Below are 16036 nucleotides of genomic sequence, written 5' to 3'. Positions count from 1 at the left end.
TTATGGTTTTTCCCAACTCATTTTTTATTCTCTAGTTCCTACTTTAGCGTTTTCAAGCCCCTCTTCAAATCCTGATAACTTTCTGCTGGGAGGGGGAGTTTGAGTCTATAACGATTCTGAGACAGAGAACCCCTAAGATAAAGTGGAGGAAAAATGTCCTTTATACATGATTAGATATGCTCAGGGGGTACAGATTAAGAAGTAAATGCAATGGAGCAAAAGTGGTATAGTAACAGGAAATATTTAATTTTCCAATCTCCACTTTCCATTTTTATAAACTGAAAGAAAAAAATGTAATATATTACAAAATACCTGTACATAGACAAGATACACCCAATGGGGGTCAAAAACAAGAGAGAGAAAGGAATACAGTGTCAGGAACCTAAATCAGGGAGAATGAGGTGGCAACTGACACTTTTCTGATGCAGCATTCTCTCTCAAAACCTGCTGGTAACCATTTTAGCACGGTAACTATATATGCATATTATATATACACACACACATACAAGTGGTTGGGTGATGTCTATGGCATAAGCTAATAGAAGTTCTACTTGCAAATTTGTGCTAACTGCCCTGCTTTAAACGTATAGATTTGATGTTGCTTTCAAATATTTATCGTTCCTATGGATAGCTGAAGAAAAAACTAAGGAAACTGGGTCAAATATATTTGTTTTCAAAACCACAAAAATGATCACGGTCAAACCAGTTTTGCCTCCCACTCATGAACAGAATCAGATTTCTCATCTGTTCAAAATAATGTATTTAATAGACTTAATATCTCTCATTGTACAATAATTAAAACAAAACAAAACGAAAACCACTTTTGAATGGAATTACTTGGGTTTGTAATTTTCAAATAGTCAAGTTGAAATTCTGCCAAACCTTTACTTCCATCATGTTTATAGATAACATAACTGAAAAATTAACAAATACCTTTTCTTCCTCCATACAGATTCCAGGATATTTAAATAAGTTTTTTTTTCCTCTGCTTTTAGAACTAGTCAAAACTACCAAACTTTGTTTTCATTTTAAAAGACTCCCAAAATGGGGGTGGGGGTGAGATGGGATCATACATACACATACACTCACACATACACTCATCCCCTTCCCTAGTAGGGATGAGGGAATGGAGGCTTAAGTATATTATTTGGGATATTTGGCATAATTAAAAATAAGAGGTGGGAAAGGGGAGGGAAAAACATTATTGATGACTGCTGATAACCAAAATACAATGAAAATATATAGATAATTTTATTCATATTTGACGGGAAACCAACTTTTTTTCATTGAACAGATACTTCTGAAAGTATCCCAGGCTCAAGTTCTTTAATAAAAAACAGGGAGTGGGGCCCAATAACTCAAATTCAAATATTCTAAAATACAAAGGCCCATGTCTGAGGACTAAGAAGTCAACAGACAGAAGGTTCAGATGAACTTTAATGCAATTTACCAATAGCATGTCAGTAAGCCTAGTAAATCTAACTGGACACACTGGTATAAAAAAGCCATCAATGCCAAAATGGCTAGAAGGTTCTCTTTCCAAATCAGTGTTTGGCCCTGCAGGCAAGGCCAGATCAAAAACCAGAGAATAATAAAGAAATACACACACCGATATCTACCTATTTCTCATTAACAGGGGAAAACAGTCTTCAAGTAAGTATCTGAAGAGGGTTCTTCTTTCATTTCTTTAAAGTTTTTTTTTTTTCTTTTTTAAAGTAATGCCCCTTTCTCTTATAGATTTTATTTTTTAAAATAAGAACTTGGCATTGAAACATGAAACTTGAGTTTTGAAAACTACCCTCGAAGATGATGAAGCATGTTTGCTTTGTCTTTGTAAAAGGGGGCTAACCTATGTTTCCTAAAGGTCTAAGTCTGTGCAGATAAATTATATGACATGTATCTGTTTTTAAAACACTCTATATGCTGGTACTCACATAGAAATAGAAGCCAGAATGAGAAGCCTCCCAAATTATCCCACCCTGACAGCCTTTCCCTTTTTCATTTCCTGTTTATGATAAGGCAAAGTTCTTGCCTGGAAGCACAGTTCAACCCCTTTTACCAAAATCAAATCCAAATCTCTTTGGAGGAAAATCCCTATAAGAACTGGCAGGGTACACATGCTGGGATGTGGACAGGTCAATACTGTTCTTCCTCGCAGTATGCTGTTTTAAAATTATTTTTTTAAAAAAGGTCAGGTATTGATGTATCTTCAGAAAAATACCCACCCTAAACTAGGTTACATTTCCATGTATCTTCAGGATTTGTTTTTCTCTTTGACAATATCACAATGCTCTGTTTGAAAGTTTTTTTTTTTTTTTTTGACATAAAAATATATGTGTAAACAATATGCTAAATGCTGTTATTAGCCCTCTAGGTATGGAGGCATCATCTCTAACCACAGCTCAGCAGCAACGTCCAAGCTGTCCACACTTACAAGTCAACTTCCCCATCAGAACATGTTTTTGTTTAAAAAACAAAACATTTTAGAATTGAAGAGTTACAGAGAACAATGTAGGAGTCTGAATTTCCTTTCCTTTATTTCAAAAAAAGTAAAGAATTATCCCAGGTTCTTGGGCATCTCAACGATTTTTTCCAAACAAATGCCTCAAAGAGAGAGAAATAGCGAGAGTGAGAGTGAGCAAGCAAGCGAGAGAGTGAGCGTGAAAGAGAGAGAGACAGCATATGTGGGCAAAAAAGGAAAGAGGTTGGGTAAAGTCTACCTACTTGCCCAAGAATGCCACTTTCTACAACCTGCTTTATGTGCAGGGAGAAGGGCATATCTTTTGTCAAAGAGGAGTAAACTTTAAGGATGAGTAATTTATTTGGAAAAAAAGTATGTTCAAGATGCTCAATGGGGAAAAAGTGTTCACTTAAAAGCAAAATGTGAGATGGTGGAGAAGAAAGAAACATTTATTTAAATCATCCAGGCCACTCTGTTTCCCTTATAGCAAAAGCCTAAGCGCAGCTCAAATTTTGTGAACACTATTCTCTTTAAAGGAAAAACCCAAAACACCTAAATTAAAATTCAAAAGAAAGAAACCACACACAACCCCCCACCCCAAAACTTTAAAAATCAAAGAGCCTCTCCTGAGCCATCTCAAAACTGAAACTGTTCTTTCTCTCTTCTGATCAGTAAGTGCAGGCAATGAACTAATAAAACATTTACTTTTCAATGTAATGATCCTCTCCATATTCTCTACTTGTATCTACTAAGGTAGAGTTGAAGTAAATGTTCTGGCTATAGCCCATCCAGGGGGAAATGGTGCCAACATCATTATTTCATAAGTCGCCTGCTAGTAGCAAGTGAGCAAGGAATACAACGGACAGCTTTGCAGTAGCCAAATGCAGATGATTACCTCGCTCTGGCAAATGATTTCATTAAAGATTCAGAGAACTGGATGGAAGGATGGATAGGGAAGGAATCTTTCAGGACACTGAAGTCTCTGGGTTAGTAAGGAACTCCTCTCCCTCTTCCCCCTCTTGGTGGGACTCTCGTAGGCCCCCGATAGAGTTTTCCATAAGCAGAAGACTGAGTTGGGCCCCCCCAGTGAAGGCCTGCTCCTGAGCTGCTGGCCCCAGTGGTTCCTGGCCCCAGCTCCCCATAGTTTTGCAATTTGGTCTCTGCATGTACCACAGAATTGCTGCTTCCCTCAGCCTTCAGGAATGGTTGCCCGACCACCGGGTGTAACGCTAAGGGGACCCTGGCAAAACGGAGGTCCTGGTCCCCTGGAAACTGCACTGACCCTGTGCCCTGGTAACTGCTGGACTCCCCAAGGTGGCTCACAGAGCCTGAGAAGGTCCTGTTCTTCACCAGGGTCTGGACCAAGGATTCTGTCAAGGCTGGACCAGAGTTTCGTTCATCAGTGTCAATGGAACTGAACCCTGTTTCAGGCCCATCAGTGTTTCCGTAAGTCCTGTTTGGATGGGGTCGGGTGGAGTATTCCACTGGTCTCAAGGCCTGGTGCTCATGTGGCAGGTGGCCAGGAGGCTCTGCTTCAGGCTGGGATAAAAGTTGCAGCAAGGCGGCTGTCACGGCTGGGTTCAACTCCTGGGGGGCGCTGGAAAGATCGCCTTCAACCAGAGGGGGTGGAGGTGGCGGCGGTGGAGGTCCGGGGGGCTCAGGGGGCCTCTTCTCTGGTGGAAGAATGTGAGGAGGACATGCTGTGGAAGGGTTACTTCTTTTAAACACCATCTTAAAAAGCACATGTGATTATAAACACAAACACACACACTGCGCAACATAAACAAATATCAATATAAGTAACCAGATATATAAAGAATAAAATCTTGGGATCAGGAAATTGCAATTATACGTAAATCAAGTGATTAAAAGTAAAACAGTTGCATTCTGGATCTAACAGCTAGTGTAAAAATATCGTATGTTTCAAATGATTATCCTGATTTTTATCTGAGATTTCCTCCATTTCCTTCCTTTAAAGAACTAATATGTAGGCTGCTGGTAGACTCCCTGCCCCTTTTTGCTGTTAGATGGAAACATTAAAACAAAGCAGAAGGAAGGAAGATAAGAGGGAACAATATACATGCTGTGGTCACATTTCTAGGACATAATCTTGCTGTACAACAGAGACCCTGTGTGGACTTGGCTAACACATTTTACAGAATGTTTGATGACATAGGTTAACCTGAAATAAAACTTAAAGAATATACAGGAGAGATAAAATAAAGTAAAAAGTTTTCATTACTGTCATGTATAAAAATACACTTGCTTCTCCAAACTTTAGTCACCTCTCCCCAAAATCATAGTCTGAAAGGATTTTAACTACCATATTATCATTCAGCTTCCTATGTTACAGTAATTTTAAAGACTAAAGTAATTTCTATCATAATTTTCTATTTTGTTTTCCCATCTACTGCATTTTTTTCCCATGCTATGAAAAAAAAAATCACTATAGCAGTGTCATGCAGAATGAACTGTTGATAAACATCTGTTTATCTTGGAGACAGTGACAAGAACTGAGAATTTAGAAATGTATTAAATTCATACTATAATCTGTCTTTACAAAGATCTTTTGTCTTTCTTGAACTACTTCCCCAGACTTTCTTTTTCCACTGCTGCATAAATGTGCTTAGGCATGATAAACATTGTCTGATAATGAACTCCTGCCAAGGCAGGAGAGGAGAGATGTAACATGGTATGAGTTTGAGGACATAGAAAACCACTGAGACAGAAGTATGGTCGGAACAATGCCTTTAGAAAATTGAGAGTCATCCTGCTGAAGAAAAGATTTAAGTTTTGGGATAGCTTCCAAATGACCGATTTTTCTTTTCCCTATGGAAGCATATTTTTAAAAAAATATATATATATATAGTCATTCTTCCATTATCTAAGCTGTGATGTAAAGTCATTACTCAAAGCAAGCCAAAAAGAGTTTTTAGTTATAATTAGATATTTCTGTAGCATATTTACCTTAATTATATTCTGCAAAGACAATCAGTAAATAAGTTTGTATTCCCTTAGTATGCAGATGAAAGTACTCTGAAAACACTACATAATTGTAAGGTCGTACAGTACAAAAGATGGTCAGGTGCTACATGTAACATCCAAGCAAGGTGACCAACAGTCCCAGTTTGTCTGGGACTGAGGGGGTTTTCCAGGTTGTCAGTGTTCAGCTTTAAAACTGGGACAGTTCAGGAATGAACTGGTGACCCTATGTATAGTACCCACACAAGTTACTTGTTGACTGATTGGCTGGTTGACAGGGTGGCAGGGGAAATGAATTTAAAGACAAAAAATTAGCCATGGAAAATTTTGAACATGGAGAATAGACATGCTGAAAAAGGAGGGCTAACTGTACTACAAGTAATGATAGATTTCAGAGCCTTTTGCTTTCGACACTCTCTATATAAGGACATCACTGTACCAGTTATTTTTAAAAGTATTTCTGGACTACACATAAAATGGAACATGAGGTTTTTTTAATACTGAGGTCAAATAACTTAAAAATGTATAACTGTAAAAGTGAGATAATCTAAACTTACATTCTTCCAGCTACGCCATTTTTTTGTATTCAAACTTTGCCTTTTATGTAAATAGCCTAAATATGTTTCAACAGAACTAACTCTTGAGGTCAAATTCTTTCATATGTATAAAATAAAAATTCGATACCAAGGTAGCAAAGGCTGGGCATGGTGGCTCATGCTTGTAATCCCAGCACTTTGCGAGAACAAGGAAGGCAGATCACTTGAGGTCAGGAGTTAGAGACCAGCCTGGCCAACAAGGTGAAACCCCGTCTCTACTAAAAATACAAAAAAATTAGCCAGGCCTGGTGTCACATGCCTGTAATCCCAGCTACTTGGGAGGCTGAGGCAGGAGAATCGCTTGAACCTGGGAGGTAGAGTTTTCAGTGAGCTGAGATCACACCACTACACTCCAGCCTGGGTGACAGAGCGAGACTCCATCTCAAAAAAAAAAAAAAAAAAAACTTATTAAAGTAAGCCTAATAAAACTTCTTAAAGGAATTAAAAATAAAATGTGAATTATAAATCATATTGTTATCTTTAAAATATCAATGTTGTCAATCCTTAAAAGTACAGACTTTTGGCCGGGCCGTGGTAGTTCACACCTGTAATTCTAGCACTTTAGCAGGCCAAGGCAGGTGGATCACCTGAGGTCAGCAGTTCAAGACCAGCCTGGTCAACACAGCGAAACCCCGTCTCTACTAAAAATACAAAAAAATTCGCTGGGCGTGGTGGTGGGTGCCTGTAATTCCAGCTACTTGGGAGGCTGAGGCAGGAGAATTGCTTGAACCTGGGAGGCAGAGGTTGCAGTGCACCATGATTGCGCCATTGCACTCCAGCCTGGGCGACAGAGAGAAACTCTGTCTCAAAACAGACAAACAGAAAAAAGTACAGACTTTTAGGATTGACAACAATAAGGATGTATTATTGAAATGTAAAAATAAATTTAAAACTTCAGGCCAGGGGTAGTGGCTCAAGCCTGTAATCCCAGCACTATGGGAGGCCGAGGCGGGTAGATCACCTGAGGTTGGGAGTTCGAGACCAGCCTAGTTAACATGGTAAAACCTCATTTCCACTAAATATACAAAATCAACTCAGTGTGGAGGTGGATGCCTGTAATCCCAACTACTCGGGAGGCTGAGGCAGGAGAATTGCTTGAACCCAGGAGGCAGAGATTGCAGTGAGCCAAGATCATGCCATTTTACTTCAGCCTGGGCAACAGAGTAAAACTCTGCCTCCAAAAACAAAAACAAAAACTTCATTTTACTCATTTGATTTCAACTAATCACCCTTCCCAATAAGTACAGAATAGCAAAACAGCAGCCAAATTAATAGGCTGTCACTTTCTCTGGCTTATACAGTCTGCCCTCTGGTGGAAGTGCTAATTAACAGTGAAATGGCCAAATAGAGACAGCAGGGGAGAAATAATACCAAGTGAGCCACTGTAGAGGCACCAACTGAATAATCCAGGGGTGACTGCAATAATTAGTTATGACATTTCTACACTTTCCTCTAAAAAGTAAATACAACAATTTCTGGCCATAGGCCAGGCCTTAAAATATATACTTTCTGCACCACACCTCATATGAAATGTGAATATAGGACCCTAAAGTTGAAGATTAGTATACCTCTTCAGCCCTCGAGCCTCTTCTTATTCCCCAATTCATGGGGTCTTCATGGGCAGTGAGAATTTCCAAGGAATTAAAAACACTTTCACATAAGTAAAGATTTTGCAAATACACTGTGAATCAGAATTTAAAAATTTAAAATGCTTTTTCCTCTAATAAATTGCACACTATGGTCATGTGAGATTAAAGTATAACTTATCCCCATTTTCCTTTTTTTCTTTATAATATACTCACTTCCTGATCTGGGGTCCATTCAATTGCTTCTATTAGAAACAGATTTAAAGGAATTGTTCTTATATACTATTATTTTAGGGAAAAGAAATGTATAGTGTTAATTATCTACTTAGAAATATTCCCAAATTATTCTTCAGGAAATTAACAATGATATTTTATTAGGGTTTTCTTGATTGTATCTTCCAGGAAAGACTGGCATTCAGCATCCACTCCACTGGAGGTAAAGAAGTATAGTCTGATAATGGTTTGTTTGGAAGTCAGATTTCCAAGTGCTAGGATTAGCTGGCCAGCACACACAGTTCAAGATGTATGGTTCAAGATGCATCACTAGCTATGGCTGTGGTTTCGTTGGTTAGAACACAGGGGCTTTACTTACCTATCTCCTAGGAAGTGGAAAAACAATCAATATAGGAAAGGTGCTTTGGGAAGCTCTGAGACTTAAATAAAAGAAGCCAAGCAAGAAATACATTACTTGGTGCTATGTTTTCCTGTAGACTAGGTTACAGAATAACTGAAACCAAGGCCATTGATGTGGGGGAAAAAAATGTTAAGATATTTTTAAGAGGGTATAAACAGCACCTGAGCTCAATGAGATTCATGACCGGTCTGTTTACCTGCTGCCTCCTCCTGTGGCATTGTGGGAGTTCTTCGGGGCCCCTGTGGCCCACTGTTCTTGTCACTGTTGTTTTCCTCCAGACTGCCTGCTGGCTCTTGGGTTTTCATCAACTGACTCAAGAGAACTGCCAAAATATTCTGCATGTCAGCTGGTGTGCTTGAAGCTTCAGGGGTCGTCTGTTCTGCTGAAGGCAGGATCACTGGGGCAGAGGGTGCTTCCTTCAAAGACTCCTCTGGGGCCATGGTCTCTGAGTCCTGCTGCTGGGAAGAAGCTTCCGTCAGGGCACTGATGGATTGATTCAGGGCTTCTAGCTGCTGCTGCATCTCTGGGTTGGAGTGGATGTTAAGCAGCTGTGCCATTTGAGGGATGCTCAGGTCGGTTTGGCTCTGCAGCAGGTTTAATAACACTGCCAATTCACTTTGATTCAGCTGTTGTGTGATGTCACCAAGGCCTGTGGAAAGACAGTGAAGCCAATATAAGAGGATGAGACAGGCCAACGACCCTTTGCCTTCTGCAACTGGCAACAACAACTTACAATATCCAAAAAATGAAGTTTTCATTTTAAATGTCTCATTTTTCATGCCTTAAAATGTCATGACACAGTTTGTTATTCTTTATGCTTTCCCTTAAAAAATACAAGCACTAATAACTAAAACATCTCTGGACTATGCATAAAAGTGACTCCATTTTACCTGTATTTTTCAAGGTCTGTGATTTTTCAACCCTTACTGTACATCAGAATTACCAGGAGAGATTTTAAAATCTCTCCTATTCAGATGCCTCAGGACCCATCCTTAGATGGGCATAATTGTTTTTAAAGCTTCCTGGATGATTCCAATGTATAGCCAGTATTGAGAACCACTGCTGTAAGTGAAGAGGGAAGGGAAAGTGAACCAGAAAAGAGTATCTTTTGTTCCGAAGAATTGGTCATAAAACAGGAGAACTACTTTGTTGTAATAGTTCAATATGACATAGCTTCAGATACATTTAGATCAAAATAAGTCTACAGAACAACATTCAGCTATTGTAATTTAACATGATTAGATTCTATGAAGGTCTTATCAAATCTAATATAAACAAGGCTCTAAATTATGTGTGTTAGAAAGTCATGGGTGAACTAACCTTAAATTAAATTTGGCTTACCTAATTCACTGATTTATGCCACACATTTAATTGAGATACAGTGTTCCATACATATTTCAGGAAAGGAAAATGATCCATTGTAGACTTTCTGGACCATATGTACAAAACTTGGTTAATCTCCTTCTCCCCATAATGAGGACATTAACCTCTTTCTTAATGGTTCACTGGACAAAAACTAAAACACAGACACACACACAGAATCCTTACACTTGACCTTCAAAACCTGCCAAATACGCTTAGTAAAAGCACAAAGTCCCCATTCTGGCACTGACCTATTGCATCCCCAGCCCCAGGCTCCACCTTGCCAGGAGCAGGCTGAGATGGTGCTGGGCTGCTGTTCTTTACAGGCTCAGCATTTGTCCCTGAGGTAGTTTCTTTTCGAGAAGTTTTGGATGCAGGTGGCTCTTCCACTACCACACCACTCTGTCGCTGACGTCGCCGTTTCTTACTCCACAACTCATGGCAATCTTGCCAGTGGGGGAGACTGGAAAAAGACAAAGCAAAGGGGAAATATGTATGGGAATGCGGCAGTGAATGAATGGAGAGCAAAGGATTAAAATGGGAAGGCAAAGACTGTGGGAAATGTAAAGAATAAGGAAAACAAAAGTAGGTAACAGCAGTGTAAAAGAAGTCATGGCAGACGGTAGTCTGAGGAAATAAAAGTACAAAAGTACAAGAAAGTTATACAGTGAGAAAGGAGGATCTTGCTAATACTAGGTACAGACTAGCTATATAAATTCCCATATAAATATTGTCTTTCCTTGGCATAACAAGAATAAAAGAGAACTGTATTGATCAAGTTTCAGCAGGGAATAAAGAGGAGGACAGAAATGGCTTGTTAATGTATACAGAAGGTCGAGGAAAGGTGATGACTTAAACCATGGAACCATGTATCATGATCAAAACATCTCTGTGCAAAATCAACTTATGTGTAATTTCGTTTGTGAGGACCACAGACTAGTTCTTTCCCCTTTCTGCCCACAGAATTTCCACGACTAGATATCAACTTGTTCATCTGTGGAGTTCAGCACTACGTATAACTTAGTACATTTTTCCAGACTTTCCCATACAACCAGACCAAGTAGATAAAATCTTACTACAAAAATCTCTCTATAATAGGAGTTCCCAAATTTTAGTAAAACCCTTAGATATATCAAGTCATATTCAATGTATCAATATTCCAATGTAATAAATGAATTTGGCTGGGCACAGTGGCTCACGCCGGTAATCCCAGCACTTTGGGAGATAGAGGCAGGCGGATCATGAGGTCAGGAGTTCGAGACTAGCCTGGCAACATGGTAAAATCCTGTCTCTACTAAAAATATAAAAATCAGCTAGGTGTGGTGTTGTGTGCCTGTTAATTCCAGCTACTAGGGTGACTGAGGCAGGAGGATTGCTTGAACCCGAGAGGTGGAGGCAGCAGTGAGCCGAGACTACATCACTGCACTCCAGCCTGGGCAACAGAACAAGAGTGTGTCTCAAAAAAATACATGAATTTGGACATTTCTTTGGAGCAATCAGATTTAGTTACTACCTACTCATGAACTAACATCCTATCCATTTTTAAGACATGCAGTCTTTCTTAAGGTAAGAAAACGACCCCCAAAATTTGACATTAAAGCTATAATACTGTCAGTGACAAATTAAAGCTAAAAGACTCTTTTTTTCCTTTTCTTTTGAGACAAAGTCTTGCTCTGTTGCCCAGGCTAGAGTGCAGTGGTGCAATCTGGGTTCACTGCAACCTCCTCCTCCCAGGTTCAAGTGATTCTCCTGCCTCAGTCTCCCTGAGTAGCTGGGACTACAAGTACACGCCACTACACCCGGCTAATTTTTGTATTTTTTAGTAGAGACGAGGTTTCACTATGTTGGCCAAACTGGTCTCGAACTCATGATCTCAGGTGATCTGCCTGCCTCAGCCTCCCAAAGTGCTAGGATTACAGGCGTTGAGCAACTGCATCAGGCCAGATAAAAGACTTTTTATGTGCTATAATGTGGGATATGAACCTATGAAGCTCCAAAACAATACAGAGGCATTCATAAGATTTTAATGAAATAGAGACACATCAAAATATCATATTTCTTTTATGTTACTTTAATTTTTTCAGATGGAGTATCACTCTATGGCCCAGGCAGGCACTGGCACAATCTCGGCTCACTGCAACCTCCACCTCCTGAGTTCAGGCGATTCTCCTCCCTCAGCCACCCAAGTAGCCAGGACTACAAGTGCACACCACCACACCTGGTTAATTTTTTGTATTTTTAGGAAAGATGGAGTTTTACCATGTTGGCCAGGCTCTCTTGAACTGCTGACCTCAGGTGATTCATCCACTTTGGCCTCCCAAAGTGCTGGGATTACCAGTAAAAGCGACCACGCCCGGCCGAAAGATCTTATTTCTTACATCAAAATTCAGTAACCTGGCCAGGCGCGGTGGCTCATGCCTATAATCAGAGCGCTTTGGGAGGCCGAGGCAGGCAAATAACCTGAGGTCGGGAATTGGAGACAAGCCTGACCAACATGGTGAAACCTCGTCTCTAATAAAAATATAAAAATTAGCCAGCTGTGGTGGCAGGCTCCTGTAATCCAGCTACTTAGGAGGCTGAGACACGAGAATCGCTTGAACCCGGGAGGTGGAGGTTGCAGTGAGCTGAGATTACGCCACTGCACTCCAGCCTGGGTGACAGAGTGAGAGATCTTGTCTCAGAAAAAAACAAAAACAAAAACAAACTGGCAGTGATGGAAACCATTTAAAACTGGGACTATCTATCGGCCGGGCTCAGTGGCTCACGCCTGTAATCCCAGCACTTTCGGAGGCTGAGGCAGGCAGATCACCTGAGGTCGGGAGTTCAAGACCAGTCTGACCAATATGGCGAAACTCTGTCTCTACTAAAAATACAAAATTAGCCAGGCATGGGGGCGCATGCCTGTAATCCCAGGTACTCGGGAGGCTGAGGCAGGAGAAATGCTTGTGGTGAGTCGAGATCACGCCACTGCACTACAGCCTGGGCAACAAGAGTGAAATTCTGTCTCAAAAATATTAACAAAAAAAAACCCCCCAAAACTGGGACTGTCTCTGCAAGTGTGAGATATACGTGGTCACCAGAGATATGCATGATTGCAGCAGAAGGAATGGTTAAAAGCAAAAACCAGAAGGAGGCCAAGCGTGGTGTCTCCTGGCTGTAATCTCATGACTTTGGAAGGCTGAGGCAGGAAAATCACTTGAGCCCAGGAGTTTGAGACAGCCTGGGCAACATTGTGAGACGCCATTTCTACAATTAGGAAAAAAAAAAAAAAATGGTGGTTCATGCCTGTAATCCCAACACTTTGGGAGGCTGAGGCAGGCAGATCACCTAAAGTCAGGAGTCTGAGACCAGCTTGGCCAACATGGTGAAACCCTGTCTCTACTAAAAATACAAAAAAAATTAGTCGGGTGTGGTAGCCTGCACCTGTAATCCCAGCTACTCAGGAGGCTGAGACAGGAGAATCACTTGAATCCAGGAGGTGGAGGTTGCAGTGAGCCGAGATCATGCCACTGCACTCCAGCCTGGGCGACAGGGCGACACTCTGACTTGGAAAAAAACAAAAAAGGCTGACAGCAGTAGCTCACACCTATAATCCCAGCACTTTGGGAGGCCAAGGCAGGCGGACCACCTGAGGCCAGGAGTTCAAGATCAGCCTGGCCAACGTGGTGAAACCCCGTCTCTACTAAAAATACAAAAATTAGCCGGGCATAGTGGCAGGCGCCTGTAACCCCAGCTACTTGGGAGGCGGAGGCAGGAGAATCACTTGAAACCAGGAGGCAGAGATTGTGGTAAGCCAGTATTGTGCCACTGCACTCCAGCCTAGATGCCAAGAGTAAAATTCCATCTCAAAACAAACAAACAAACAGGCCAGGCGTGGTGGCTCACACCTATAATCCCAGCACTTTGAGGGGCCAAGATGGGTAGGAGTTCAAGACCAGCCTGGCCAACATGGTGAAACCCTGTCTCTACTAAAAATACAAAAAAATGGCCGGGCGCGGTGGCTCATGCCTGTAATCCCAGCACTTTGGGAGGCTGAGGCGGGTGGATCACCTGAGGTCAGGAGGTCGAGACCAGCCTGACCAACATGGAGAAACCCTGTCTCTACTAAAAACACAAAATTACCTAGGCATGGTGGCGTATGCCTGCAATCCCAACTACTTGGGGAGGCTGAGGCAGGCAAATCGCTTGAATCTGGGAAGTGGAGGTTGTGATGAGCCGAGATTGCGCCACTGTACTCCAGCCTGGGCAACAAGAGTGAAACTCCGTCTCAAAAAACAAAACAAAACAAAACAAAACAAAAATACAAAAAAATTAGCCGGGCATCGTGGTGGGCACCTGTAATCCTAGCTACTCGCAAGGCTGAGGCAGGAGAATCGCTTGAACATGGGAGGCGAAGGAGGCAGAGCACAAGATTCCATCTCAAAACAACAACAACAACAACAAAAAAGAAAAAAACACGCAGGGCGCAGTGGCTTACGCCGGTAATCCCAACACTTTGGGAGGCTGAGGTAGGTGGATCACCTGAGGTCAGGAATTAGAGACCAGCCAGGCCAGCATGGTGTAACCCTGTCTCTACTAAAAATACAAAAATTAGCCAGGTGTGGTGGTGTGTGCCTGTAGTCCCACTTACTCGGGAGGCTGAGGCATGAGAATCGCTTGAACCCTGCAGAGGTTGCAGTGAGCTGAGTTGCGCCACTGCACTCCTGCCTGGGCGACAGAGAAAGACTCCATCTCAAAAATAAGTAAATAAACCAACCAACCAACCCACAAAAATCTAAAAGGAATACTTTCAAAGAGGCTCTACAGAACAATATTCTGGGATGGAGATCCAGGGACAAAAGAAGACAGCTTGAGTCAAATTAGAACAAGCATCAAAGCTAAATCTATTACTTATATAAAGAAAAAAACAAAGATAAAACAAAAAAAACCTCAACCATAATACTCAAAGACACCTCTTCATTTGGGTCTTATTGGGCATTTGTGGTTCTTTTATGAGTTTCTCATCTTCTAAGGCCCAGGGGAAGGTTTAGGGTCACAACGCAGCTACCAGCACTTACTCTGGAGGAGCCATTTTGCTGAGCTCAACATCTTTAAGGAAGTCGCTCTGTAGGGTCTGTTCAGCTGTGCACCGCTTACTAGGATCTAGTGTCAGCATGTGGTCCAATAAATCAAGTGCTGCAGAAGGAATGCTATGGAAAAGAACACAGAAAGGACAAGTTCACAATGACCCTACAGTTCTCAAATTTTGTGTGAAAGGGTCTCACACCTGTAATTCCAGCACTTTGGGAGGCCAAGGTAGGAGGACTGCTTGAGGCCAGAAGTTTGAGATCAACCTGGGCAACATACTGAGACCTCACTTCTACAAATATATATATTTTTAATTAGGTGGGTGCAGTAATGTGCACCCTGTCGTCTCAGCTACTTGGGAGGCTGACAATGGAGAATCACTTGAGCCTAGGAATTTGAGGCTGCAGTGAGCTCTTTTTTTTTTTTTTTGAGACGGAGTCTTGCTCTGCCGCCCAGGCTGGAGTACAGTGGCCGGATCTCAGCTCACTGCAAGCTCCGCCTCCCGGGTTCACGCCATTCTCCTGCCTCAGCCTCCCGAGTAGCTGGGACTACAGGCGCCTGCCACCTCGCCCGGCTAGTTTTTTTGTATTTTTAGTAGAGACGGGGTTTCACCGTGTTAGCGAGGATGGTCTCGATCTCCTGACCTTGTGATCCGCCCATCTCGGCCTCCCAAAGTGCTGGGATTACAGGCTTGAGCCACCGCGCCCGGCCAGCTGCAGTGAGCTCTTACTGCACAACTACATTCTAGCCTGGGCAACAGAGCAAGAGCCCATCTCTTTAAAAAAAAAAAAAAAAAAAGGGATGGGCAATGGTGGCTCATGCCTATAGTCCCACCCAGCACTTTGGGAGGCTGAAGCGAGTGGATCATTTGAGGTCAGGAGTTCAGGACCAGCCTGGCCAACAAAGTGAAACCCCATCTCTACTAAAAATAGAAAAAATTAGCCAGGCATGGTGACGCATGCTTGTAATCCTAGCTCCTCGGAGGGCTGAGAATCGCTTGGACCCAGGAGGCAGAGGTTGCAGTGAGATCACACCTAGACAGAGTGAGACAGTCTCAAAAAAAAAAAAAAAAAAAAAAAAAGTCTTTGAATTTCCATGTAAAACCAAAGAAAGGAAGTTGGAAGTTGGCTAACGCAAGCAAGCAGATTTGCTCCCACACAGGATTTAAGAAATGCTGGGCCGGGAACAGGCGTGGTGGCTCAAGCCTATAATCCCAGCACTTTGGGAGGCCGAGGCGGGTGGATCACAAGATCAGGAGATCAAGACCATCCTGGCTAACACGGTGAAACCCCGTCTCTACTAAAAGTACCAAAAATTAGCCAGGCATGGTGGCAGGCGCCTATAGTCC

The 16036-nt window shown here is 42.0% G+C and overlaps 1 protein-coding gene across 20 annotated transcripts in view; it reads right to left on the bottom strand.

Annotated features, from left to right (window-relative positions):
* The window catches only part of CDK12 (cyclin dependent kinase 12), a 109065-nt gene that overhangs the window by 32445 nt on the left and 60584 nt on the right, over positions 1 to 16036 (bottom strand). For 11 of the 20 annotated variants that reach the window (XR_002517874.2, XR_002517873.2, XR_002517878.2 and 8 more), the window contains exons 12-14: positions 14679 to 14810; positions 9873 to 10084; positions 8456 to 8908 (exon numbers count right to left, since the gene is read on the bottom strand). Coding sequence is in view for 9 of the 20 variants with exons in the window: in XM_021928294.2 (XP_021783986.1) it covers positions 3449 to 4161; positions 8456 to 8908; positions 9873 to 10084; positions 14679 to 14810 (1510 nt within the window). In the remaining 11 variants the exon portion in view is untranslated. Of the gene's footprint in view, positions 1 to 747; positions 4193 to 8455; positions 8909 to 9872; positions 10085 to 14678; positions 14811 to 16036 lie in introns of those variants that run through there. The other 9 variants (XM_021928294.2, XM_021928296.2, XM_017950050.3 and 6 more) reach the window with 6 other exon arrangements.

The sequence above is a fragment of the Papio anubis genome, chromosome 17 (assembly GCF_008728515.1).
Source record: "Papio anubis isolate 15944 chromosome 17, Panubis1.0, whole genome shotgun sequence".
Classification (NCBI taxonomy): domain Eukaryota; kingdom Metazoa; phylum Chordata; class Mammalia; order Primates; family Cercopithecidae; genus Papio; species Papio anubis.
The sequence above is the reverse complement of the archived record's forward strand: the minus strand, read 5'-3'. Positions and strand labels throughout refer to the sequence as shown.